Genomic DNA, 25947 nt, shown 5'->3' with positions numbered 1-25947 from the left:
TAATGCGGGGGGGCTGCGTGAGAAAGGGATTGATTGGAATTTGCGCCGCGCAGGTTGAGCATTAATTAGCATATCAAAAGCGGATTGATTGGAATTTGCGCTGCGCAGGTTGAGCATTAAGTAGCATATCAAAAGCGCCCGGAACCGCGGTGCGCGTGCCAGAGGGTCGCGAGCCTATTGTCCAGAGCCGAATTCCCTTTGAGGTAGGGAGGATAAATAGTGGGCGCAAAGGGGAAATCGGGCTCTTACTCCAGCGCCAGGCGACCAGACGCAGCTCCAGCCAGCGACCCGGACGTCCGTGCGACACGCCGAGGTACGCTGTTAGCACAAGGATCAGCGGACCGCCGTGGACACTTAACGGTGAGTAAGGAGGTAAAAGTAGGATCATAGCCGATAAATAGAGAATAGATTCAGAGGTATCAGCGTAGGCCAGCCTCGTCGACTCACTGATTTAACATCTAGTTCCAGGTAGCGGATAATAAATCATTAATAGCTGATCGTGGCCTCGTGTGATCTCGTGTTATAAGTGCGAACGCGTGTGGTACTGTGTATGCGTAAGTTCGCGGCGTGTGTAATCGGCGTACCCCAGGTGCGCGATCATAACGTGAGCGGCCAGCGCGGCGCAGAGCGGCGCAAGAGTGGGTATCGCGTGTGGAGCTGTATGTGTGTGTGCGCGCACGTTCACGACGTGTATAATACAGGTGCGCGATCCTAACGTGAGTGGTCAGTGTTGAGTGAGTGCCGCGCAGAGCTGTGTGTCGGTGTGCGCGTACGTAATTAACCATGCCTACTACGCGGACCCGCGGGGGAGGGGAATCCTCGAGCGACGGCTCTCACCCCATGGGTGAAGAACCCAGCAGCGGTTCGCCTAGCAGCGAGGGGGCGAGTAATGAGGTTAACCCGGCCGTTTGGGGTACCGAGGGAGGGATCTCGGGGGCTAGCGACCCCCACACATACACATGGACGTACACACACACATGGACACACAAACGCACGTTGACTTACACACTCAGATGGAGCCATACACACACGTCAACGAACACGCACACATGGACTAACACACACACAGTGACTGACACGCACACTTGGAATGACACACAAACACTTAGACGTAGACACACACATTGGGCGTTGTCCGTTCGAAAAAGACAGACACACACATGGACTTAAACACACGCATGGACGTACACGCACACACATATCGACTCAAACACGCACACATCGACTCACACTCACACATGGACGTGCACAGCAATCCCCGATGATGGCACAGCTATCAGCATCGCAGTACAACGTATAAGTAAATAGCGTGACGTGAGCAATCGAAATAGAAATGCTTAGAAGAAAAAGTTGAAATGAGTGTATATTAAAGAGCAGCAGTATGCACAGGTAAGTTGAGAAGCAGGCTACAGTCGAGATAGATTGCCAGTACGCAGACTCAATGACAAGAATTGCTACAATCGACATGAAAGGCTGGCAGTACACTGAGTGAGGTAAAGCAGCAAGCAACAGATAATAGACTGGCATACACTGATAATCGTGAAAATAAAGATTAGCAGTGGAGAATAGGTTGGCAGTGCACTGACGTTAAGTAATCAGCAGGCAGCAGGCTAAAAATAAAAAAAGTTTTGTGCTCACAAACATTATTATTGCAATATGTGCTAACCTGTTTCATAATAGTAAGCAATGAAGGTGAGTTTTTATCTGCACACAAACATTATTAGTGTAATGTTTGTCAACAAATGTGTTTACTAATATTAAACAATGGACTTGAGTTGTTAGCGTAAGAATCAAGGAAATTTGTACTTACCATAGCCATGTTGAGGCCTTGTGCCATGCGTAGCCCCCATCCTGGTCTACATTGGCGAGGCGACGGAGTTGGCACGTTGCCAGGCTAGGGGCTGGACCGCTACCCCCCCCCCCCCTAGCATCCCGTGCAAGAATAATGCTTTGTAAACACTAAAATATTATTATCTACGGAGTCTGTAGTATAAACTGAACGCATCGTGTTGGGGGGGAGGCGAAGAGGACATCAGACTGTTAAGAAATATCCGCAGCGTTATGTATGTATTGGCTGTAAAACGCGTAAAAGGAAATGTCCCCCGTGAGCTCGAGCGAAGGCGCATCACTTGGCAGGGTCCGTTCCCCCCCCCCCACGCAATTGGTGTCAGTCTGTAGGGTCGATGTCTCGCAGTAAGTAAATAAATAAAGATTGGCACAAATGTGTTAATGAAACTACTTTAAAGTTTACGGATGGAAAAACGGAATAGCCTATTCCCACCGCGGGGATTAGGGCGTGCTGCCTGGCAAATTTCTTTGGACCTATAGGCCACCGTTTGAGAGCCAAATCCCTGGCAAGTGCGAGTGCGCGGAGACTTTTATATATAAAAAGAAAAGAAAAAAAGGAGAAGAAAGATGATGAAGAAGAGTTTAGCGAAAGTGTACAGCACAAAATGATAGCCATTTCAAATGCGCATGGTTTCTACTGGTGTTTTATTAAGCATTCTTGAAATAATAAATTACAGGATTTGTTCAAATATATTCCCTTGTAAAAAGCTATCGGATGTTGGCCAAGTTATTGAGGCACATTATCTTAGCTAGATTTATATAACGCCTTTTCCAACGCGCTGTACAGCAATTATAACATTGTAAGTAAGATGATTATGATTGTAAATGAATAGGCTTATTGTAAGTGCTGTTGTTTTAATGTCAGTCGCACGGGAGGGATTGTTACGGAGGGGTTGGGATAGTCCTGGTCCGAGCTGGGGGGCGATAGAAAACTTGAGGGGGGGGGGAGTAATGATGCATTGTGTTGGGAAGACAAAGAGGGTCAGGAGCAGTGGTGGTTCGTGATATTTCCATTAGGCGGGGCTGTTGTAAGTGAAAATGTGGTGTTCTAATCGGTTGATCAGGACCCAGTTGCTTTCAAGTTTTCAAGTTTCATTTATTAGGTGTAGCCCTGTGAGCCATGCGGCTCTTGAGTCGGGTGCAACCGCAACAAACAAAATATGAACAGAGAACATCTTAAAGCGACGACGCGCAACAGAAACATCCTGGAAAAAACAGCAAATCTTCCAGAAAAAAAAACACTATTACAACGCTGTGTGCAAAAATCCCAATATGATGCAAGTCAAACAATAACAACCATAAGACATAATCATAGGGTTTTTCCCCTTTTTCCTGGCAACAAAACTGAAACCTTTTTACAAGGATTCATGTCTGCATTAACCACAATACTTGCAGTCAAAATGCAAACAAAAAACACACTATGATAATATATGCATTGCAGACATTAATCCTTGTAAAAAGGTTTAAGTTTTGTTGCCAAAAAAAATGGGAAAACCCCTATTATTATATTTTGGTACTGGCAAAGGAGGTCTAATGATGAACCATAAGACAATTTAGGTTAAAGTTATTAGGCCAACTCCGCACTTCTGCAAGAAACATGGCTTAACCATATGTTTTCGAAATCACCAAAATAAAGCGATAAATACAATGTAACAACAGTAATCATAGGAACTTTGATTCAAATTTAACAATAAACGATATACATAACATGTACGACCAAACTTGCAGTCATATCTGGCAGCATGACACTCCCAGTGTATGATGTGTGAATGAGTCAGTGTATTATGAGTGAATGGGTCAGTGGTTGTGTGAGTGTATGATCTGTGAGTCAGTGTATGATGTGTGTGTGAGTGAGTCAGTGTATGATGTGTGAGTGTATCACGGCATCCTCCCCGCCATCGCGGCCTCCTCCACGCAATCGCGGCCTCCTCCACGCGCGCGCGCAACACGCAGCACGTCCACCCAATCCAATGCTTGACATTCAAGTTCTACTGCATTTGAATATTTAGAAGTCACACCACAGAGTTCATTGCTAATTCTTTGTTTGCTTGCACCTCCTGCCATTGCTGTTGTTTCTTCCTAGAGCGTGAAGTGGCACGGTGCAACCTCGCGTTGTGACATCGTCTCATTGCAACCACGGGCGCCTTTTTCAACGCCCTGAATGGGTCTCAAACGGCGTGGCTAAAAAGCGAAGCTGATCGCCACGATGAAGGGGGATATCTCTCACTCTTGACGCCTTCACAGCTGCCCCGAGACCTCCTCGAGGCACAAATCAGACCGCGGCGTTGCAAGCAGCGGTTTCTAATACGAACAACTTAAAATGTTATTTTCGTTAAGCAATTCGCGTTGAAAGAATTGTGACATTTTATTATAAAAATAAAATCTCATCTCCAATTACTTGGTTGGGACGGTGCCCCAAACGCCCCCTAGTGGCCAGGAGCCAGGTGGTTGGAAGAGGCCCAACCGCTCCCCATTGGTCAAATGCTATAATTTATGCACAGCTTGAATTAAATAGAGTATGTATACTATTTCTTTTACTTCAATAACCTTTGCGTAGACAGATGAATAATAATGAAACGATCACTAATTTAAAGATGTATTATACGAATATGTAATATAATGAAAGTAAAATTAAATTAAAAGGTGGTCACCAAGTAAAGGCCCCATAGGATAAATAGAGAGTGTGTTCATAGAAGTACCTACGAGTGGTGGCCCTAAGCTTTACTCTGGTTTCTCTTCAGAGCGAATACCGTATTTTCCTGCATATAGCCCGCGGGGTATATACCACTGCATTTGCTGTCAGAATTGGACGCGAAAATGGTGACGGTCTTGTTGTACAATGAATCGCTACCAGATCATGATGTGGAGGTGTGGCTGCTATAGGATTGCCATCTGTTGTCAAACCGCAAACGCGTCCAGGACTCACTGGGCATCTGGACTGGTGCTCGACAGTAGCGGCTGAGGCTCAGAGCTGCTGTCCGAGCGCCCTCAACATTGGTGGTAGTAAAGGCTTCGTTGTCTACGAAGGCCAACCCAAGCTCTGCAGAAGGTGCGGGTGGATGGGGTCATCTAGCAGCGGCATGTGAAGCACGAGTGTGCTATCACTGCAAGTCTCTGGATCATGCAGTGGATAATTGCCAAGCCCCAGCGCAATGCAACATTTGTGGAAGCAAAAACCATTTATACCGGAACTGCCCTGAATCATTTGTAAATATGGTCCGGGCGTGTAAAAAGCAGGTCGCTGATGAAGGGTGCAGAGAGAAAGCTGGACCTTTGTTGGAGCACACTCCACATAATTTGGCTACTGACGATGTTGATGGAGCGACAGTCATCCAGAGAACGCCACTATTCGAGCAGGAGAAAAGAGAGGAGCTGTGGATGGGGGAGCATCTCCAAAGTCAGCAGGAAGACAGCTCCAAGGCCAATGTGATGGAGGAGGCAGTCTCTGAGCCAACTGTGGCTGACTGGGCAGTGGAAGTTGAGACGACAGAGGACGATGGAGAACGGCAGAAGAAAGTTGACAAGAGAGTGTCATTCGAGAGGACAGGCTGGCAGAAAGCAAAGAGGAAGAGGAGAGCACCGAGTGCCTCATCATGGTCTATTTCCGGGAAATTCCCCCAATTGTCTGACTCTTCAACAGAAAACTTGGCTTTATCCGAAGAAGAGATAACAGCTAAGCTGAGCCAACAGATTCGGTCTTTCCCGAAATCTGTGAATGCCGAGAGTTTGTTGGACCTTGTTGATGAAAATTGCTATTCATTGTTGGAGGACTTTTTGCTGAGCCGGACTAAACACCCTGAGCCATGGCGCTCTCTGTTGTATCGGTCAACGTGTGAGGAATCTGGGGAGCAGCTGAACGTAAAGCAACGGTTCATTATTTGTGGACTCTAAAGGAGAGACATTTATTTTTTGCAGGAATGTCACCTGCCTTATTCCCTCGACCAGGCAAAACTGGCTGAATCCTGGGATGGACAATGTTTTTGGTCTGGGAGCAATGCTAACATTGCTAACATTGCTCCCAGACTGCATTATGTCGATGCCATATATAGAGGAACTGCAGTACGTCTAATTAATGTATATGCTCCTACGCAGTGTTCAGAGTGAGTGGAGCTGTGGGGAAATATATCTGCCCTGCTGGTCACACAGAGACATGTTGTTCTGGGTGGAGATTTTAACTGTCCACTCAGCTTATCAGACGTTCTGCCTGCCACTGGGAGTCGGAGGATAGATCCTTCTTCTAGAAAGCTCAGTGCTTTAGTCAAGAATTTAGATTTGACTTATACTTTTAGGTGTTTACACCCAGCCCAGAAAGCTAATAAACAAACCTGATTCCAGAAGTTGCCTCCGCGACCTTTATTACAAATTTATAACATTTTTGACATGCATTTTTATGGATTTTTTTTTGTTATTCTGTCTCTCACTGTACAAATAAACCTACCATTAAAATTATGGACTGATCATTTCTTTGTCAGTGGGCAAACATACAAAATCAGCAGGGGATCAAATACTTTTTCCCTTACTGTATGCCACCTTCAAATGTTTACCGCCTAACCTGCAGGCTGCTTTGGCAGGTGGTGGAGGTGGATAAGGCAAGAATGGGCAGTGAGGCAGCAAAAAAGAAATGGCAGTGGCCTCCACCTCCATGCCGCGCATGTTGACACAGGTAGCACTTGTGCAAATTAACTTAGCAATAGTACTGGGAATTGAGGAGTGAGACTCGGGTCGGCAATGGCGGATTCTTGTTTGCTATATATCTGATAGACCAGGAAAGAGTGTTGTGGTTGTCAGTACTTTCCATGTGTTGTGGAACTGTGGGGGATTCTGTATCGGTGGCAATGTCCATCTCGTGGGTTGTTGTTGTTATTTTGAAACTGTTGACTGTATATAACGGAAATAAAAGCTTTTAAATACCTTTACTAAAAATGTCCGTGGAGAGGCGGGTACCCTGGCCGTCAGGCCAGTGGGTGCTTTGCCAATAGATATGGAGACCTGCCAAGCTGTGGAGATGATCCGGGATGAGCAAGCCACGTCGACTGCTGCCGAGGTGGAAGCTGCCACAGCTCAAGGGTCAGTCTCGACTGAGGGGAGGCAGCTGCTGGAGGGGCTGGACGTGCCTGCTGGCCTCGACAGGAGTGCTACAGACATTGGGGAGTCTGCTGGCCAGGGGACACAGACTGCTAAGGTGAATGCAGAACCTGCATCGGCAGCACAGCACCAGGAACGTGCAGGGCCTCGGCGCGGTGGGCCGGGAGCAGGCTTCACACCGGATCGTGCCAGACGCTACAACTGTGTCCGGGTTGCCTTCAAGGAGGAGGTGACGGAAGAGGTGACTATGGGCCGCTCGATTTTTGTGCGAACTATGGTTATGGGAATGTTGCAATTTGAGCCCATGGACCTATTTTGTTTGATAGCTTTGCCGGGCGGCAGAGCCTTTGATGTCAGTTTTAAGACGAGCAATTTACTACAACGCTTTCTGACACGTTTTGAGGAAAAAGCAGGCGAGAGGCCCCTGTCTCTGCTCAAGCTGCATTTGCTGTCAGAATTAGACGCGAAAATGGTGACGGTCTTTTTGTACAATTAATCGCTACCGGATCATGATGTGGAGGTGTGGCTGCGACAGCATTGCATCTGTTGTCAAACTGCAAACGCGTCCAGGACTCACTGGGCATCTGGACTGGTGCTCGACAGTGGCGGCTGAGGCTCACAGCTGCTATCGGTGCCCTGCAATACATTCCGAGCGCCCTCAACATTGGTGGTAGTAAAGGCTTCGTTGTCTACGAAGGCCAACCCAAGCTCTGCAGAAGGTGCGGTGGACGGGGTCATCTAGCAGCGGCATGTGAAGCACGAGTGTGCTACCACTGCAAGTCTCTGGATCATGCAGTGGATAATTGCCGAGCCCCAGCGCAATGCAACATTTGTGGAAGCAAAAACTATTTATACCGGAACTGCCCTGAATCATATGTAAATATGGTCCGGGCGTGTAAAAGCAGGCCGCTGATGGAGGGTGTAGAGAGAAAGCTGAATCTTTGTTGGAGCACACTCCACATAATTTGGCTACTGACGATGTTGATGGAGCGACAGTCATCCAGAGAACGCCACTATTCGAGCAGGAGAAAAGAGAGGAACTGTGGATGGGGGAGCATCTCCAAAGTCAGCAGGAATACAGCTCCAAGGCCAATGTGAGATTGGGTCTTTCCCGAAATCTGTGAATGCCGAGTTTGTTGGATCTTGTTGATGAAAATTTATATTCATTGATGGAGGACTTTTCTGAGCCAGACTAAACACCCTTAGCAATGGCACTCTCTGTTGCATCGGTCAACATGCGGGGAATCTGGGGAGCAGCTAAACGTAAAGCAACGGTTCATTATTTGCGGACTCTAAAGAGAGACATTTATTTTTTGCAAGAATGTCACCTTCCTTATTCCCTCGACCAGGCAAAACTGACTGAATCCTGGGATGGACAATGTTTTTGGTCTGGGAGCAATGCTAACAGATGCTTGGGTTGCCATCCTCATAAGAAGCCGAAGTGTGGAGGTACAGGAGGCCCAGGAAGTTGTTCCTGGCCGACTGCATTATGTCGATGCCATATATAGAGGAACTGCAGTACGTCTAATTAATGTATATGCTCCTACGCAGTGTTCGGAGTGAGTGGAGCTGTGGGGAAATATATCTGCCCTGCTGGTCACACAGAGACATGTTGTTCTGGGTGGAGATTGTAACTGTCCACTCAGCTTATCAGACGTTCTGCCTGCCACTGGGAGTCGGAGGATAGATCCTTCTTCAGCTCAGTGCTTTAGTCAAGGATTTTGATTTGACTGATCGCCATTGCCAATCATTGCTACAATGCTGTGGGCTCTCATGAAATTGTCTTTTCCGAAACCAAGGTGTTCTGCAAACCTCCTGGCTACCATCAAAGGTTTGTACACGAAGCCATACAAATTTACAAACACAGACATAATTTCAACCGTGATGATGGGTACAAACTGAGTAATCATTGGAAAGATGTTATTAACCATGCAAAAAAGATTTAACTACACATATTTGGACCATCTTATTTGACAGACTATTCTTTAGTTACTGTACAGTTTACTGACAGCCAGTTTTGTTTTATCATGTTTAGCTTCTTTTTTCACACGCTGGTTTCCTGCTTTAAGTTTTACCCACCAAGCAACATAGCAGGAGGCTGTTTCTTCCTGACCTGCTTTTTCGCTTTTACCATATACATGGCAGGGGCTCGGTCCCATTAGCAGCAGTTGCACTTTAACAACTCTGGCACCCCCCCCTCTCAGCCAGTCTACGTTATGTAGACTAGCTGTAGTTTAAGCCGCACCAACCTTACCATAATAATAAAAAGGGGGCCTGTCCTGGCTCCTCCCCCCTCAACCAGTATATATACGGGGTCGGATCTCTTGGAATTTCTCATTTACTTGATACAGCAAGCGTGATGTGACGGTTCCACCTGAAGACGGAAGCTTGTGTTGCCTCCGAAACGTCGTGATTTTTATTTAATCTTTATTTTACTTTTATTAATTTTAATTTTTTACCTACGTGACTTTACCGAAAAAACCCAAGAATATGAGTCCTTGCAGTCACGAAAGCTTCAAATCTAGAAATACTTTTAGGTGTTTGCACCCAGCACTTCCCGGTTTCACCTGGGTCAGTAGCTCAGGATCTTTGCATTTGAGAATTGATTTTCTTTTTGTTTCTGCTAAGGTTACAGCAAAGCATGTGGAGACTGTGCCAGTCTCTTTATCGGTTCACAAATTGGTTATGGCGAGGATTCAAATCCCGGGTGGAGTAATGTTATGGAAAGAGATCTGGAAAATGAACATGAGTTTCCTGGAAGATGAGAAGCTGGCGCGGGCCTTCATTCAACATTATGAAGAATGGAGGAGCCTACAGTGTTGTTTCGGCACCATGGCTGAATGGTGGGAGATGGTTAAAAGTCGGACTAGGGGTTTCTATCAGGCACACAGCAAAAGGATGAGTGTTGGGAATGCGATGAAGGGCTTAAATGACAAGCTGGAGAAGGCATACCGGTTGCTGGAATTCGGTTTTCCTATGGTTGACGAAATAAGGGATTTAAAAGACAAGATTTCCTTGTCACTTGAAAATCAGGCAGCGCAGTTCGTTTTTAGGGCACGAGTTAGGGCAGTGGAAGAGGGAGAAAAGTGTACGCGTTTCTTTTTTAGAAAGTGCAGGAAACCCAACAGTGTCATCCATGAGCTCGATAGACCTAGCCTTAGTAGGCAGACACAGACAGAAGGTATTCTTGAGGTTGCACGAGAGTATTATGCAGACCTCTATAGCCATAAAATATCGGAGGTGGACACCCGGGATTTTTTTCTTGGGGAAGTTAAACAACAGGTCGAGGCCCCGGATGAGATGAATGGGCAAATACAAATGGACCAGCCAAATTTTACGCCAAGTTAGTGGCACAATACAGTGCTTTTCCACTATGTTCCGAGTCAAACTGACACCAAACTGTGATACACTGGATTCACAAGACATCTATATCTTGCTCGGAGCCAAGCAAGGCCAGGGATAAGTTTAATAACACGTCGGTTGCGTGCGACGTCAATCGGTACACTGTGAGGACACGGCATCACCGCAGTGGCGAGATGTTAGCTACCTCGCCTGGTATGCAGGAGTACATGGGTTTGATCCAGACCCTGACGTTTGTTTAATTAGAGTTTGCATGTTCTCCCCACAGTCGCGTGTATTTTTCTCCAGGTCCTCTGGTTTTTCTCTCCACATTTAGAATCAACATGCGTTTAAAGCATTTGGCTGCTATAAATGTCCACATGATAAAGCCACTTCGTTGAGCAATCAGTTGTGGCTAGGTCGCTTTTTAAAAAGAGCGAAATAGCTCAGTGGGGCCTTACCTGGACAAAAAAAGAAAGTTTAGTTTTAGTATCTACACACGTCTCGGCTTCTTCCATTGCCGGAAACGTCGGCAGCGCAAAAACAACCTGGCGCCTTCTGACCCAACCGGCGATGGCATGGCCACGGCACGGCCCGGTTGCGTAGTGGAAAAGAGAGGGAGGAGAAATTTCCCCAGCCCCTGGCTTGAAGGGCGTTACACTTCCTTCTTCTCGCCGTGCTTCTTCATGTGTATCTTCATGTTGGTCTTGTAGGGAAACGTCTTCCCGCAGAGCTCGCACGCGTACGGCCTCGCGCCGGTGTGCGCTTGCTCGTGCTCCCTCACGTACGTGAGCCGCGTAAACGCTTTGCCGCACTTGCTGCACGCGTAGGGCTTCTCCTTGGTGTGCGTGCGCTGGTGGCTCCTCAGGTAGTCCAAGTGGGAGAACTGCCTCTCGCACACAGTGCACACGAAGGGCTTCACCTCCTCGTGCGTCTTGCGGTGCCTGTTGAGCGACGACGTGCTGGAGAAGTTCTTCCCGCAAGCGCTGCATGGGAATGCCTTCTCGCCTGTGTGCGACGTCAGGTGCCGCTTCAAGCAAGACAGCCGGGGGAACTCCTTCCAGCAAACCCCGCACACTTGCAGCCTCACTTCCTTTTCCACGTCCTCCTCATCTGGGAAACACATTCCACCGCGACCACAGACGATGTCTCTCGGCGATTGTGGTCATACATAATTTGCACAGTCAATGAAGTGTGTTGCACAGTTCGGAGACTGAGACGAGATGTGAGAGGTAGGATAGTGCGTGGCAGAGAGTCGTGTGATTTGAGAGGGGAAAATGCGTAGAAGGAAGTAGAGTAGAGATGAGACAGTGTGTGGAGAGTAGAATGAACGAGAAGGGAGAGGCAGGGGCGAGCCCATGAATACGATTTTGATCTTGAAACGGGATCCGATTGCAGTGGGAGCCATTGGAGGAAGTATTTAGACTATTTGGCCTCGTTTATAGGTGTAGGTGAGGAAGCCCAGTACAGATAGTCCCCGAATTACGACGGTCCGACTTACGATATTTCGATCTTATGATGGCGATAGCGATACGGCAAAATTGTAAAATATAAAAAATTTCGCGCGGCAGGCAAACGCAGCTGCGTACGAGGTACGATACTGCACGTTCAATGCATGTATGATACGTAGCTTTAGCGATTTCATTTAGGGTTACTACGATACGATACATACATTCAAGGCATGTTAAAACATTTCATAGCAGATAGGATTGTTTCCTGCAAAAACTTTCTATTAAATTGCAGTTCATATAGGTAGGCTCAGAATTTACCTTGTTTTTTTACTTTACATTTTACTGTGCAATAATACAGTATTGTAATTAATAAATACATAAATACAGTATATATACAGTACGGTACTGTAAATTGCTCCGTTTTGCTAAATTATCACCATTCTTTAAGACTCCTGGGTAGGCTAGGCCATCTTCGACTTACGATATTTTTGACTTACGATGGGGTCGTCGTAACGCATCTCCATCGTAAGTAGAGGACTATCTGTAATGGAATTTTGATGCTGCTTTGATCGCACACGTGGGGAGAGAAAAGAATGCCGCCGCTACTCACCATCGCTACTGTCGCTGCTCTCCTCCACGTCGCCCTCATTGACCGTGGGCGCGTGATGACTCCAGCCACTCCCCTTCTCCTCCGCATTGCCGTTCTCCACAGCAGCTCCATCTCCCGGGCAGTCGTCCTCCACCTCTAAGCAGCCGCAACAGCAACAACCGTGGCTTGGACTCTCGCCCTCAGGATTGGGTAGAACGTGAATGGTTGATAAAATTTTATTCTGAACTAAAAAATGCAATACACTACTTTTTTTAGTGGTCAGTTACACAGACCCCTTTACAAAAATTCCTTCAGAAGGCAGGAAACCCCCTACAATAGATGCCCAGCGTGACCTGGCCGATGATGCTGATAACCCCAGCAAGCCTCGCCCATCGCCTTCCTGTCCAGCGGCAATCCGAGGAACAGAGGTGAAGACTTTGTCTTTCCGACTTCAGGCAGTCCCCGGGTTATGGAAGGGTTAGGTTCCCGAGAAATAATCGTAACCCAAATTTTCCATATGTCAGAACATTTCCCCCCCAAAATCAACAATAAAATCGCATATCCAGAAATGGTTGTGCCTCCCCTACCGTTTTCACTCAGTACTGTATCGTATTGCTGTACATACGCTCTGCACTTCCTATGATTCTTTCATTTGATTGTACATCTACCCTAACACTACCTATAATTAAACTAATGGAACATATATTGAACTGTGTCCAATTGTTTATGAATACCGCCTTACGCCTCGCTCTGCAGGATTTATCCGCAACCTCACCGCGTAGCACTGTTTGCGCTTACGTAACTAATGCAAACATTTACGCATACAGTATTGCATTTTTTTACATGATTTTTGGGAGCATTTCCGTAAGTTGGGTCTTCCGCAACCTGGGGATTTTCCCGTATATTCATGCTGTCCGATTCGTCGAGTAATCGAACCGACTAGTAGTGCAATCAATAATCTAGATAGCCGCATGATCGTAGCAGTGACGTCGCCAGTAAGAGGCGAGGGTGTAGAGGTAAGTGCTCGCCTACCAACGCAGGAGAGAGCGACGTTTCTGGGTTCCTCCTGCCAGCCCTCGCCACCACCGCATCCCTCGTCTCCTCCCTCGAGCTCTTCCTCAGCTCCAGGTCCCTCTTTTCCCACACATCTCCACGGTGACCGATGCTGCTGTCCTGGAGCTCCACTGCTAACCTCACCCATGTCTGCCGTGCAGGGAAAACAACGGTATGAGAACTGTGATCTCGATTATGGAAACAAGTGAGAAGTCTAACGTCATACTTTGTAAATCTAGATTGAAAACTCATCTCTTCAGAACGACTTTGTGTTTAGATTGTTGTCCTTCACCCGTACCTCTGATTAATCCATGTGTATACATGATTATTTATTATTTTGAGTTGCGTCAACCTTTAAAGATGCTACAACATCGTTTGTAAGCGTAGGGCATTGTGTACCGGTAAAACATCCAAACTGAAAACTTCATCACTACCTACAGGTAAATCACAACATTCTTTCACTTTATGAACAATTAGGATGAAGGCAACAAAAGACCTGATCAACTCCAAGACAGTTTGGGAATTGGCATCTGTGTTTTTCGATGGCGGGAATTCATTTTTACCAAGATCTGGTGGTACCAGTATAATGTTGGAGCTACTTCCACTAAAAAACATTTTTTTTTACCAAGTAAGGCCCACTGAGCTACGTAGCTCTTTTGCAGAAGCAACCTGGCCACCAATCACAGCTCAACGAAGTGGCTTACCATGTGGAAATCTATTGCAGCCAAATACTTTAAATGCATGTTTTTAAATATGGAGGGAATAACCAGAGGAGCTGGAGAAAAACCCACGACCGTGGGGAAAATATACAAACTCAAAACATACAGCAGGCGTCCGGGTCAGGATTGAAACCATGACATCCCGCATACCAGGCAAGCTAGTTAACACCTCGCCACCACAGTATACTGCATAGTTTGTATTGACCTAGGCCGTGGTCTACTGTGGAGAACGTGACAGACTCAAAAATGGGCCTCTTGCAACAACCTAAGGCCGTGCTCCGGAGCAGCCGTGGGCAAATTCTCCGGTGAGCGAAACACGGACCCTCATCGCTGTTTTCCTCCATCTTCACCTCCGCGTGGGCGGCATCGGCTCCTCTGCCTCTCCGCGAATCCGACATCTCTGCACGCGACAGTGCTAAACAAGAAGAAGACATCGGTCGCTTAAACCTCGGCTCATCCGATTGCAGCCCAGAGGATTTCCACCAGTTGGGACGTCTGAGAAACAAGAAACAAGCACAAGGAAGAATGTCCACGAATCGGGAAAACCTCACGGTCATTACCACCTAATAACACAATTTGCATGTACAGCCCTTTTATAATTTAACTTATGATTCGTAGGGGATATTTTGACCATACTTATGCATACTAAAATAAACTTTTTATTTTAATAAACTTTTTATTTTAGTATGCATAAACTTTTTATAAACTTTTTTATTTTACCAGGTAAGGCCCACTGAGCTATATAGCTCTTCTTCAGAAGCGACCTGGCCACAAATGACAGCTCAACGAAGTGGCTTATCGTGTGGACATTTCAAGCAGCCAAATACTCCAAACATGTGATTGTAAATGTGGAAGGAAAACCGGAGAGAGACACGCAAACTCCACATATACTGCAGGCGTCAGTATCACGATCGAACCCACGATCTCCTGTATACCAGGCGAGGCAGTTAACATCTCTGACGCTGATTGGTCAAACCCTGAGCGATTAATCACAGAGGGCTCACACCAAGCACAATAACCCCCCCCCACCCCCATTGTGGATTACCTCTGGATCAATGCCAAACGGATAAAACCTTGATGCATCAACCCCTAATAGATGATATCCCAAACTTATCAATACTCCCTGGCTGCATCAGACAACAGAGGAATTACTGATTAATCAATCCACAATAAGTTATACAATGAATTGCTCAAAGATCAATCTCTGATGGATCACACTAATGGCTCAGGCTCTTGATGGCCCACATTGATGGCCCCCATTGATGATGGCTCTCCGATGGCTCTCTCTGTGATGATGTCTCTCTCTCTCTGATGTCTCTCTCTGATGATGTCTCTCTCTTCGATGGCTCTCTCTCTGATGATGGCTCTCCGATGGCTCTCTCTGTGATGATGGCTCTCCGATGGCTCTCTCTGCGATGATGGCTCTCTCTCTGATGGCTCTCCGATGGCTCTCTCTCTGATGATGGCTCTCTCTCTGATGATGGCTCTCTCTCTGATGGCTCTCCGATGGCTCTCTCTCTGATGATGGCTCTCTCTGTGATGATGTCTCTCTCTGATGATGGCTCTCCGATGGCTCTCTCTGTGATGATGGCTCTCTCTCTGATGGCTCTCCGATGGCTCTCTCTCTGATGATGGCTCTCTCTCTGATGGCTCTCCGATGATGGCTCTCTCTCTGATGGCTCTCTCTCTGATGGCTCTCTCTCTGATGGCTCTCCGATGGCTCTCTCTCTGTGATGATGTCTCTTTCTGATGATGGCTCTCCGATGGCTCTCTCTGTGATGATGGCTCTCTCTCTGATGGCTCTCCGATGATGGCTCTCTCTCTGATGATGGCTCTCTCTCTTTGATGATGGCTCACAGCTCTCATGGCTCACAGCTCTCATGGCTCACATCTCTCATGGCTCACATCTCTCATGGCTCACATCTCTCATGGCTCACATCTCTCATGGCTCACATCTCTCATGGCTCACATCTCTCATGGCTCACATCTCTCATGGCTCACATCTCTCATGGCTCACATCTCTCATGGCTCACATCTCTCATGGCTCACATCTCTCATGGCTCACATCTCTCATGGCTCACATCTCTCATGGCTCACATCTCTCATGGCTCACATCTCTCATGGCTCACATCTCTCATGGCTCACATCTCTCATGGCTCACATCTCTCATGGCTCACATCTCTCATGGCTCACATCTCTCATGGCTCACATCTCTCATGGCTCACTCCCCTGATGGTGGCTCACCCGCCGATGGCTCACAGCTCTCAACACTCCTGACAAGTTGAAAACCACGGTGGCGAACGGTGGAAGGCTCGAGGTGTTGACCTTCACGCAGCAGTCGACAGAGCCTGGCCCCAGTCGCTCTCTCACCTGGAGGCAGCCGCTGGTGGGGGACGGCGGCGAGTTCCCTGTCCACGGCTCGACGGCGTTCGGAGACGAAGTGGGCCGCGAATCGCCACCGCCGCCGCCGCCGCCTCTCACGGTCACCATCAGTGGCGATTACCGCAGAGTCGTCGGACTCGACAACATCGGCGCCGGGGAAACAAAGACGGCCGGGCGCGGCGATATCCAGGGCAGCGCCGGCACCGCCGCCACCACGTCACGCGCCATTGCCGATCGTCAATAGGCGCTCGCTAACTGCACTTTGCCTCGGCGGCCGTGTGGTGGTGGTGGGGAGGCTACACGGGGGACCTTTGTCTGTGTGGTAGTGGTGGTGGGGGGGTGCGTTCGCGAACGAACAATTCACGCGTGCGTCAAACTGTCTTAGGGGGTGCGTTCGACAATTGCAAAAGCTACGCCGAGTGTTTGTGGCAATCCCGGAGGGGTGGGGTTGCGTTCGTGAGCCACACAACGCCAGCGAGAGAAATGTTGAAGGGGGAGGGGGGAGTGAGAGAGAAGGGGGCGATCGTGAACTGCAACTGTGATGTGGTTGGATAGAGGGCCTCTTCGTTGAGTGATATATTGGAGGCTTTCGCTACCAATATTATTCATAAGTCAAGGGTTTATTTTGGTTAGATCGCGGAAATGTGTCGTTAACCCACCGGCCACCACCAATTAGTAAACAAAACGTGCCAATTAGTTATTATCTTTTTGGTTATTTCGGCAAAGTCACGTGACTTTACCGAAAGAACCAAGAAGATGAATCCCTGCAGTCACGAAAGCTTTAAATCGAAAATTTAGTTACTACTTTGTAAGGTTTATGGGGGCTTACTCTCCAATGCAACCGGTGTGCTGAAGTGGTAATTGGCACGTTTCGTTTAGGTGGCAAACCTTACGAATTGGCTGTCGGGTGGTGGTAGGTTAACGACACATATTTACGCGATCTAATGGGCCCCACGCCCAAAATCGTGTTGGGCAGTGGTCACCTGCGTGACGAGTGCTGAACCAGCGGTGGAAATTCCACGTTCCTGTGGCAGGGGTCAGTCTAGTAATGTGTCGACTGCTCACGAAGTGGCACTCATGTTAAATTTTGATTTGAAACTTTCGTGACTGCAGGAATTCATATTCTTTGGTTCTTTCGGTAAAGTCACGTGGATGGAAAACAAAATAAACAAAAACTCACGACGTTTCGATCGCAACGCAAGCGGTCGTCATCAGGCTTATGGTTATGTGGAAACCCTCCCCGTAGAGGCGGTAAAATTTAGATTTAATCAAAATCTAAACGTCGTGAGCTTTTGGTTGTTTTATTTTGTTGTTTTCTATCTACGTGACTTTACCGAAGAACCAAATAATATTGGCACTCATGTTATCAAGACCAGAGCGATGGTGTTCTGCTGGCAGACTCGCCTCCGCCGTGGCTGAAATGTCTGGATGTGGTGTCTCTGCGTGGCTTTTTTTGTTACGCAGTTTTGAAAAGATCAGATTTCCTTTTGCTTCATTGTTGCACTTTATTTATTTTGTAGTGAACAGGTCGCCCACAGCATCGTGTGTGGCCTGGGGTGTGCATTCCACTTCCAACGTTTCAGTGACCCAGATCGCTCATGCAAATGAGGCTAACCTGCTCGCATTATCTCTTGGGATTTATTTTTCTCAAAACTTTGTTTTTTAGAGTTTTCCTAGATTGGTATTTTGTACCTTTTATTTGCACCCCAGGTTTCTGAACAACAGAGGACGTTGTCTCAACGAGCTCTCATCTGGTCATAAAGTTCATGGCTAAGATGATTAAACCTACAAAAGTATGAACCGTAAAAAATAAATCTAGATTTGAAGTTTTCGTGACTGCAGGGATCTATACTCTTTGGTTCTTTCGGGTAAAGTCACGTAGGTATAAAATAAATTAAATCACGACGTTTCGATTGCAACACAAGCAATCATCATCAGGTGCTGTGGTTTTCCCACCTGATGATTTAATTTATTTTATTTTGTACCTACGTGACTTTACCGAAAGAACCAAAGAGTATGAACCGTTAAGTTACAACAGTCCAACCCATGGACCTTCTAGACCAGGGGTCCTCAAACTACGGCCCGCGGGCCACATGCGGCCCACCGAGGGCATGTATCCGGCCCATGGTCACTAATTGGGCTGCGCTTGTGAGCACTCATTTGGCTGCGCTGGTGAGCACTAATTGGGCTGCGCTGGTGAGCACTCATTGGGCTGCGGTGGTGGGCACTGATTGGGCTGCGGTGGCGAGCACTGATTTGGCTGCGCTGGTGAGCACTGATTGAGCTGCGGCGGTGGGCAATGATTGAGCTGCGGCGGTGGACACTCATTGGGCTGCGCTGGTGAATGGTTCAATGGGCCAATTGACTGGACTTGCCCCCCAGGCCTAAGGCTGCCAGCCCTCCCCTGGCTGTGCTTGACTGGCTCTCCCTCCCTCAGCTCCCTCACTTGCCCCTCGGCTCCACTCCCAGTGATATTCCTGTGTGCTGTGTAAATGATAGAGGGGTAATAACAGAGTGATCTCTGATCTCTGGAGGGGCTGCCTGCTGTTTTCCCGTGCTGGTCAGTGACAGACAGCCGAGGAATAGGAAACCCAATTTAAATGACAGTAAGTGCATTTATATTCTGATTGCTATTGAATTATATGAGGTTATATGTTGTATGTTGTGTAAGCCCCGGTTCATACTGTTGCGATCTCTGAGCAGTGCGAGTTCAGCCATATGCTTGTATGGCTGAACTTACATTAGATTCGGAAGAAAAAAGGCACATGTGCCTTCTTTTTTCCTGCAGTGGATCGCATGGGTCTTCTTCCCCATGCGATCAGATTCCTATGCGAGTTCGCAGATCGCACTGCGATCTGTGAACAAAACTGCAGGTGTAATTAACTTTTTAATGGCACCCACACCAGTGTGAGCCTGGGGTAAAAGCGGAGTTCCCCCAATCAGACTGCATTGATGGGCAGTGCAGTCTGTATGTCTCTGTGTGGGCAAAGTTATTGCTGGTATATTGTTTTTGTAGCGCTGTATATATATTGGTATTTTACTAATAGCAATTTTGACTCCCTAAGAAACAATGATGTCAAGAAAGAGAAAAATTGACTCGGAGTGTAGGATATTCAAAAAACAGTGGACTTATGATTACTTTTTCATGCAGTACAAGGAAAGAGCTGTGTGTCTGATATGCCAGAATATAGTGTATGTGTTCAAAGAATACAATTTATGTCGACACTATGAAACTCAACATAAAGATAAATATGATTGCTTGGTCGGAAAAGTGAGAAAAGATAAAATATTAAAACTGAAAAATACATTAACAACTCAGCAAAATACTTTTGTGAAGCAGAAGCAGCTAAATATTTCATCACTGCGAGCAAGTTTTCAAGTTGCCAAGCTAATAGTGTGCACTGGCAGACCATTCGTTGAGGGAGAATTTGTTAAAGAATGCCTTCTTTCTGTTGCCAAAGAGATGTGTCCAGAGAAGGCCGATTTATTTAGTACAGTGAGACTTTCAGGACCTACAATTACACGGAGGATTGAAGAAATGGGAGACAATTTCCATCAGCATTTGCAAAACTCCACAAAAAAACTTTCCTATTTTTCCTTGGCACTCGACGAAAGCAATGATGTTCGTGATTCTGCACAACTTCTAATTTTTATTCGTGGGACGAATGACTATTTCGAAGTCACAGAAGAGCTTGCTGCACTGCAAAGCATCAAAGGAACAACTACAGGAGAGGATATCTATGAAAAGGTTTGCCAAACTGTGAATGGTTTGGAGCTGAACTGGGCTAAACTAGCCAGTGTGACAACTGATGGTGCTCCTAGCATGGTGGGGTCTAAGAAAGGAGTAATTGCTCGCATTAACCAAGAGATGGACAAACATAACCATTCTCGTCCAATAGCCATACACTGCCTCATCCACCAACAAGCGCTGTGTAGTAAATCACTGAAGTGGGACTGTTAACTTCATTAGAGCTCATGCACTAAACCACAGACAATTTCAGGAATTTCTGTCTGAGCTAAATGTTGACTATGAAGATGTTCTGTACCACACAGAAGTCCGTTGGCTGAGTCGAGGGAGAGTTTTGAAACGTTTATATGACTTACTTCCACAGATTACAGCTTTTCTGTTTTCAAAAAACAAAGAAGTACCAGAGCTCAATGATGCACAATGGAAATGGCACCTTGCCTTTCTGAAAGATGTAACAGAGCTACTCAACAGTTTCAATGTGCAACTTCAAGGAAAGGGGAAGCTCATCTGTGATAGGCAATCACACGTCAAAGCATTTGAAGTAAAATTAGGCCTCCTCATCTAACAAGTGAAGGAGGAAAACTTCTGCCATCTCCCCACAACTCAAAATCTGTTAGCGGAAAAACCATTGGTTGCATTCCCAAACAAAACATGTGTGGATTCACTGGAAAAATTGCAAAAGGAGTTCCAATTTAGATTTAAAGAGCTTCATCTCCTTGAACAGGACATACAGCTTTTCCGTAACCCATTTTCTATTGACATTGAAAATGTGGATACAATTTACCAAATGGAACTGGCTGAACTGCAGAATTGTGACTCTCTGAAAGACGCATTCAAGTCAAGCAGCCTTCATAATTTCTATGCATTTCTCCCCTCTGAGACATATCCTCATCTCAGGAACCATGCACTCAAAATGGCAACCATCTTTGGCAGCGCTTATGTCTGTGAACAAACTTTTTCCAGAATGAAACATTTGAAATCTCCAACCAGATCTAGACTAACGGAAGCACACTTGCATCACTTGTTACGACTAGCAGTGACAAATATGGAACCGGACATTGACCATCTCATTAGCCAAAAGCAGGCCCATAGTTCCCATTGAAATACTGGCAAGTTTGTTGATTTAACTTTACTTGTTCTTCATTTTAAATATTGTATTTGTTCCCGTTTTGTTTCTTCACTTCAAAATAAGATATATGCAGTGTGCATAGGAATTTGTTAATAGTTTTTTTTAACTATAGTCCGGCCCTCCAACGGTCTGAGGGACAGTGAACTGGCCCCCTGTTTAAAAAGTTTGAGGACCCCTGTTCTAGACCAACTTACATCATAATTTTTTTATGGAAAAAAAACCAAAGCGTTATTTCGGCGACAGGTCTCTACAAATCTTGAATGACTGCAGGAATTCATGTCAATAAAACACACAACGAGCACAGAGACGAGGAAGTTTACTCATTTTCATTTAATTCCGAGCTTGCGTCAAAACGACCTTCTTACACGCCGAAGGGCGCGACTGCTTACGTCGTAATTTATTCGTCAGAGCAGGAAACGTGTTCCACACGATCAAACGACGAGACAAATGTATGAGCGCAACAGTACTAAGTCGGAAAGCCATTTGATCAACCCTGTGAGAGTGATGGACCGTGTTCAGGTTGTACGTGCACAACACATCAGTAGACTTTAACACATTTTAATACAGGTTTCCCTCGCTTTACATGGGTTCAATTTGTCCAAGTTCGCATGCGTGCGTGCGATGAGCCTCTTTAGACCACAAGTTTGCTCTATGCTGTTTGAATTCACTCATGCGGCTACGCGATCGGACGTGGGAGACGCGACTCGACCAGCAGCCGTCTCGTGCTGTTTCGATCTGTGTGCCCTTTTTTTGGAACTCATCTACTTCATAAAGCGAGGTAAACCTGTATGTGGTTCTTTGTACTGAGAAACCTTATCCATACGTCACCTGTTTCTCTGAATTGTCTGTTTAACCACTGCACGATTGTATAGCACAGCACATTAGATTGAAAACAAATTTTAGAGATTGAAAATTAATTTCTTCCGAACTTATTTTTGTCTTTAGTTTACTGTCCTTCCCCCGCATCTCCGATTAGCATGGTTGGCTACAGACAGTGCTGAAGAAGTTCAACATATGTATTTATGGAGACTATAAATATGAAATAACATTCCGAATGAAGGAAATCAACAAACATAATTCCCCTGCGTCTGCTAATCACCAAACATGATTTTGGTATCAACTAAAAATACCTTTTAAAACTCACAAATACTGTCAGGCACCTAACATGATGCAAAACCCCAGTATTGAGCCACTACTGCTTGCTATCAAGAGTGATATTTGCAGTCTGATGCTAGGTTCACACTTAAGTGCGATCATTTGTCCAAATTGCTTTTGAACTAGCACAACCAAATCAACTGTGATTTGATTTGTCCACATCTGAGCCCAAAAATAGGAAATTAAACGGCGTATTCAGGATTGTAACATAGTTCCCAAATGTGCATATGAAAAATGTCACGACATTTCACTGAGCAGATAACTCCAAAGTCGAGTGTCTCAACTGTAACCGGTCTGCAACTATTGGCAGACGTCACCATGTAAGGCATTCAGTTGCAAGCAACCAAGTTACAATGGGTAACCAATGGTGTTTTGACTACTTTCAAGCACTGCAAGACGAGCTACTATTCACAGAGCCCTGGCTTCAATGTGAATAAGCGATTTTTAATGTCTCTTTTACAACGCAAGTCTCATACGTTGATAGCAATACGCCCTTTTGGCCTGCTTATAATTGTTGGGACTAAATTATGTTAGCAAACACCTATTTGGGCCAGCAAATTGCACGATGGGGTGGTTTGACCAACAATTATTTCCTTTGGACTCATGGCACCAGACAATCATGCTGTCAACCAAGAGGAGAGACCCATTAGGTAAAATTGCTGAGAGTGCTAAGAAGTTTAACTTTGACAGCTGGGATTGTAGTGTAAGTACAATGACACCACTCCCCACAAATCACACCATGTTTTTACAGTGTCAAGCCAAATAAAATCAATAAAATACCTCAAATCATATCCAGAAATTGTGCATTTCATCGCACGGTTCTGCTGGATATGTCGCACCACACGTAAAAAAGACAGCTCCTCCAGAAACACTCATACAACTTTAGACGCGTAAACCCGCACGCAAACCAGGCTACTTTGAGTAACATGTGCTCCGGTAATGTTCCCATGGCATTGTGGGTACTTCTCATGATGCAGCGCAGCCAAATAATCAAACTCCTGCGCTTGGGACCGTCAGCAGCGTAAAGACGCAAGCGAAACAACCAAACGTAACGTTACGGAGCGGAATAACATCTTGGGAGGTGGCGGCATTGATCAGGTCTAGCGGTCACTGCCGCAACGTGGAGGGTGCGGCCGGAGGAGGGACGGCGTAGCCCAGTACCCTCTGACGTGCGTGCTGCTTGTGCTTCTTCAGCGCCTGGTCCCTGAGCGCCATGAGCAGGTAGACCTCGCTGTGGTCCGTGTCGGCCTGCTCCTGCGCGTACTCGATGGCGCGGCTCAGCACGCGCACCGCTTCCTTGTGAGTGATCCGGCTCACGGGCACCGTCTCCTCCTCCTGCTCGCTGTTGTCGCCATCGCTGGCGTCGCCGCCGCCATCGGCGCCGCGTCCGCCTGCACCGCTACCGAGCGGCGCGCGCCCCGGGTCGGCGGCGTCCACCTCCAACCACTCGGCGACGTCGCTCTCCCCGACGCGGTCGCAGCCCGGCACGGCGCGTAACACCTGCACAAAGCTGCGCACACTCAGTCCCTCCTCGTCTTCCTGCACCCCGCGTGTTCCCTCCCCGTGCGCTCCCCCCGCCGCCTCTCCCCCGGCAGCAAGGTCGGGGATACCGGGCTCAGCCACCCCCCACGCACGCGGCCACAGCTTCCTCCAGCAGCGCTGCAGCGTCCTCTCGTGCACAGCGTCCCAGGCGGTGGCGACAGTGTACAGGGCGTGCTTCACGGTAAAGTCCTTCCAGTAGGACTGCAGGTCGGCATCCACGCCCAAGGCAATCCCGCGCGCCACTTCACGGCGGTACAGCGCTTTCAGGTGGCCTACGGCGCCCTGCTCCAGGGGCTTTAGCGCTGGCGCCAAGTTCGGGGGGAGATAGAAGACGGTGATGTCCCCGCAGCACAGCGAGCCGTCGTCGGGGTGCGCGGGTGAGTTGTCAAGCAGCAGCACGGCCTTGGGCGGTAGCCCCAGCGCTTCCAGGTTCTGCGTCACCTCCGGCACGAACCTCTCGCGGAACCAGCGGCGGAAGATGTCGGTGGTGACCCACGCACGCCTGTGGTTGTAGTAGTGCACGGGCAGCAGGCTCACGTCCAGGTTCCTGAACACCCTCGGGTGGGCAGCTCTGCCCACGACGGCGAGGGGCAGCCGGTGCGCACCTGCTGCGCTGGCGCACAGGAGCAGCGCGATGCGATCCCTGCCGACCCGGCAGTTCCCGGCGGCGGTGCGCGCGGGGAGGCTCTTCCAGTAGAGCCCCGTCTCCGTGGCGGCGTACACCTGCTGTGGGCTTAACCCCTGCTCCTCCAGGAATTTCATGAAGCTCTCCCGTGCCGCCAAGGCCTCCGCCGCATCGTCCGACACCTTCTCCACCACCACCTGGGGGTACGGCGCAGGGAAGGCGCCGCCCATGCGGACGCGTGCCAGCGGGTTGGCCAAGTCCTCCTTGGCGTGCGCCAGGGTGCTCACGAAGCTCTCCCGCCCCAGGTCCATGCCCGACACGCCCAGCTCGCCAATGCAATAGCGCCGCTTGAAGTTACGGAGCCAGCCGGCGCTTGCGGCGAATGGCTCGGTGAGGCCCAGGTGTTCGTGAAAGTGCCGCGCCTGCTCGATGAGCATGGAGCTGGTGATGGGGAGGCCCATGGCACGGTGCTGCCGGAACCACTTGTACACGGCCTCCTCGAGCTGCGGGAAGCGCGACTCGCGGATCACTTTCATGTACGAGAGCCCCGTGTCGACATCCAGCACCTTGTTGAGCCGCCACAGCTTCTCCTTGGCCTTCTTGATGTCGTAGATGGTGCGGTGGCCCAAGTTGAATTCCAACGCGAGCTGCTTGGCTGTCTCGCCCTTCTCCAGACGCCGTAGGATGCGCAATTTCGTCTCCAGGGACAGCACGATCCTCTTCCGGAGCAGCGGTGATGCGCCGGGTGTCAGGTACGCTTGCTTGCGCTTGCCAGAATTCATCTCTGCTTGGAGGACAGAGCCATGTGTCAAAGGGCGCTGCAACATTGCCTGCTGCACCCGGCTCGCAGCCACACGTGCGGGGATTACACTGAGAAGCTGGACAGTTGGGAGCCAAAAATGTTGATTGATATGGAGTGGTATCGGGCAGCGAATAACTACGTGCACTCCTAAAGTACAGAGACTGAATGCTGGAACCCAGAAAATGCTTTAATAGGTTATATAGTTCAGTTAACTGCATCTCCAAAGAATCAACGTCAAAATTAAATGCAATTTGGCACTAAGATGGAAGATGCACAACCCATTAAACAAACATCTATTGTAGACAGGTAAATAAGCGATCTGTCTTGATGCGGGGCCCGGGGTAAATCACAGTGTGGGACCCCCAATGCCTTCACATCTGACACCACCGTGACATCGAAGCGCGGGGGGCCTCCCAAAGTGCGGGGCCCAGGGTGGCCGCGCCAAGTCGGACGGCCTCCATGTCTCAGAATGTCAAGTTT

General features: G+C 47.8%; 1 protein-coding gene across 2 annotated transcripts; it reads right to left on the bottom strand.

Annotated features, from left to right (window-relative positions):
* Positions 1 to 2923: 2923 nt before the first annotated feature.
* On the bottom strand, positions 2924 to 21528 carry LOC144731840 (uncharacterized). 2 transcript variants are annotated; one of them, XM_078613120.1, is made up of 5 exons: positions 16455 to 21528; positions 14350 to 14499; positions 13345 to 13515; positions 12334 to 12468; positions 2924 to 11385 (listed from the first exon to the last, which is right to left on the bottom strand). In XM_078613120.1, the coding sequence occupies exons 2-5, from the start codon at positions 14480 to 14482 to the stop codon at positions 10928 to 10930; spliced, it is 897 nt and encodes a 298-aa protein (XP_078469246.1). In that variant the 5' UTR covers positions 14483 to 14499; positions 16455 to 21528; the 3' UTR covers positions 2924 to 10927. The 2 variants fall into 2 exon arrangements, with proteins under 2 accessions (XP_078469246.1, XP_078469247.1); XM_078613121.1 differs by having other exon boundaries at positions 14407 to 14499; positions 16455 to 20767.
* Positions 21529 to 25947: the final 4419 nt, after the last annotated feature.

Source organism: Lampetra planeri, chromosome 40 (genome assembly GCF_965212315.1).
Source record: "Lampetra planeri chromosome 40, kcLamPlan1.2.h2, whole genome shotgun sequence".
Taxonomy (NCBI): Eukaryota; Metazoa; Chordata; class Hyperoartia; order Petromyzontiformes; family Petromyzontidae; genus Lampetra; species Lampetra planeri.
The sequence above is the reverse complement of the archived record's forward strand: the minus strand, read 5'-3'. Positions and strand labels throughout refer to the sequence as shown.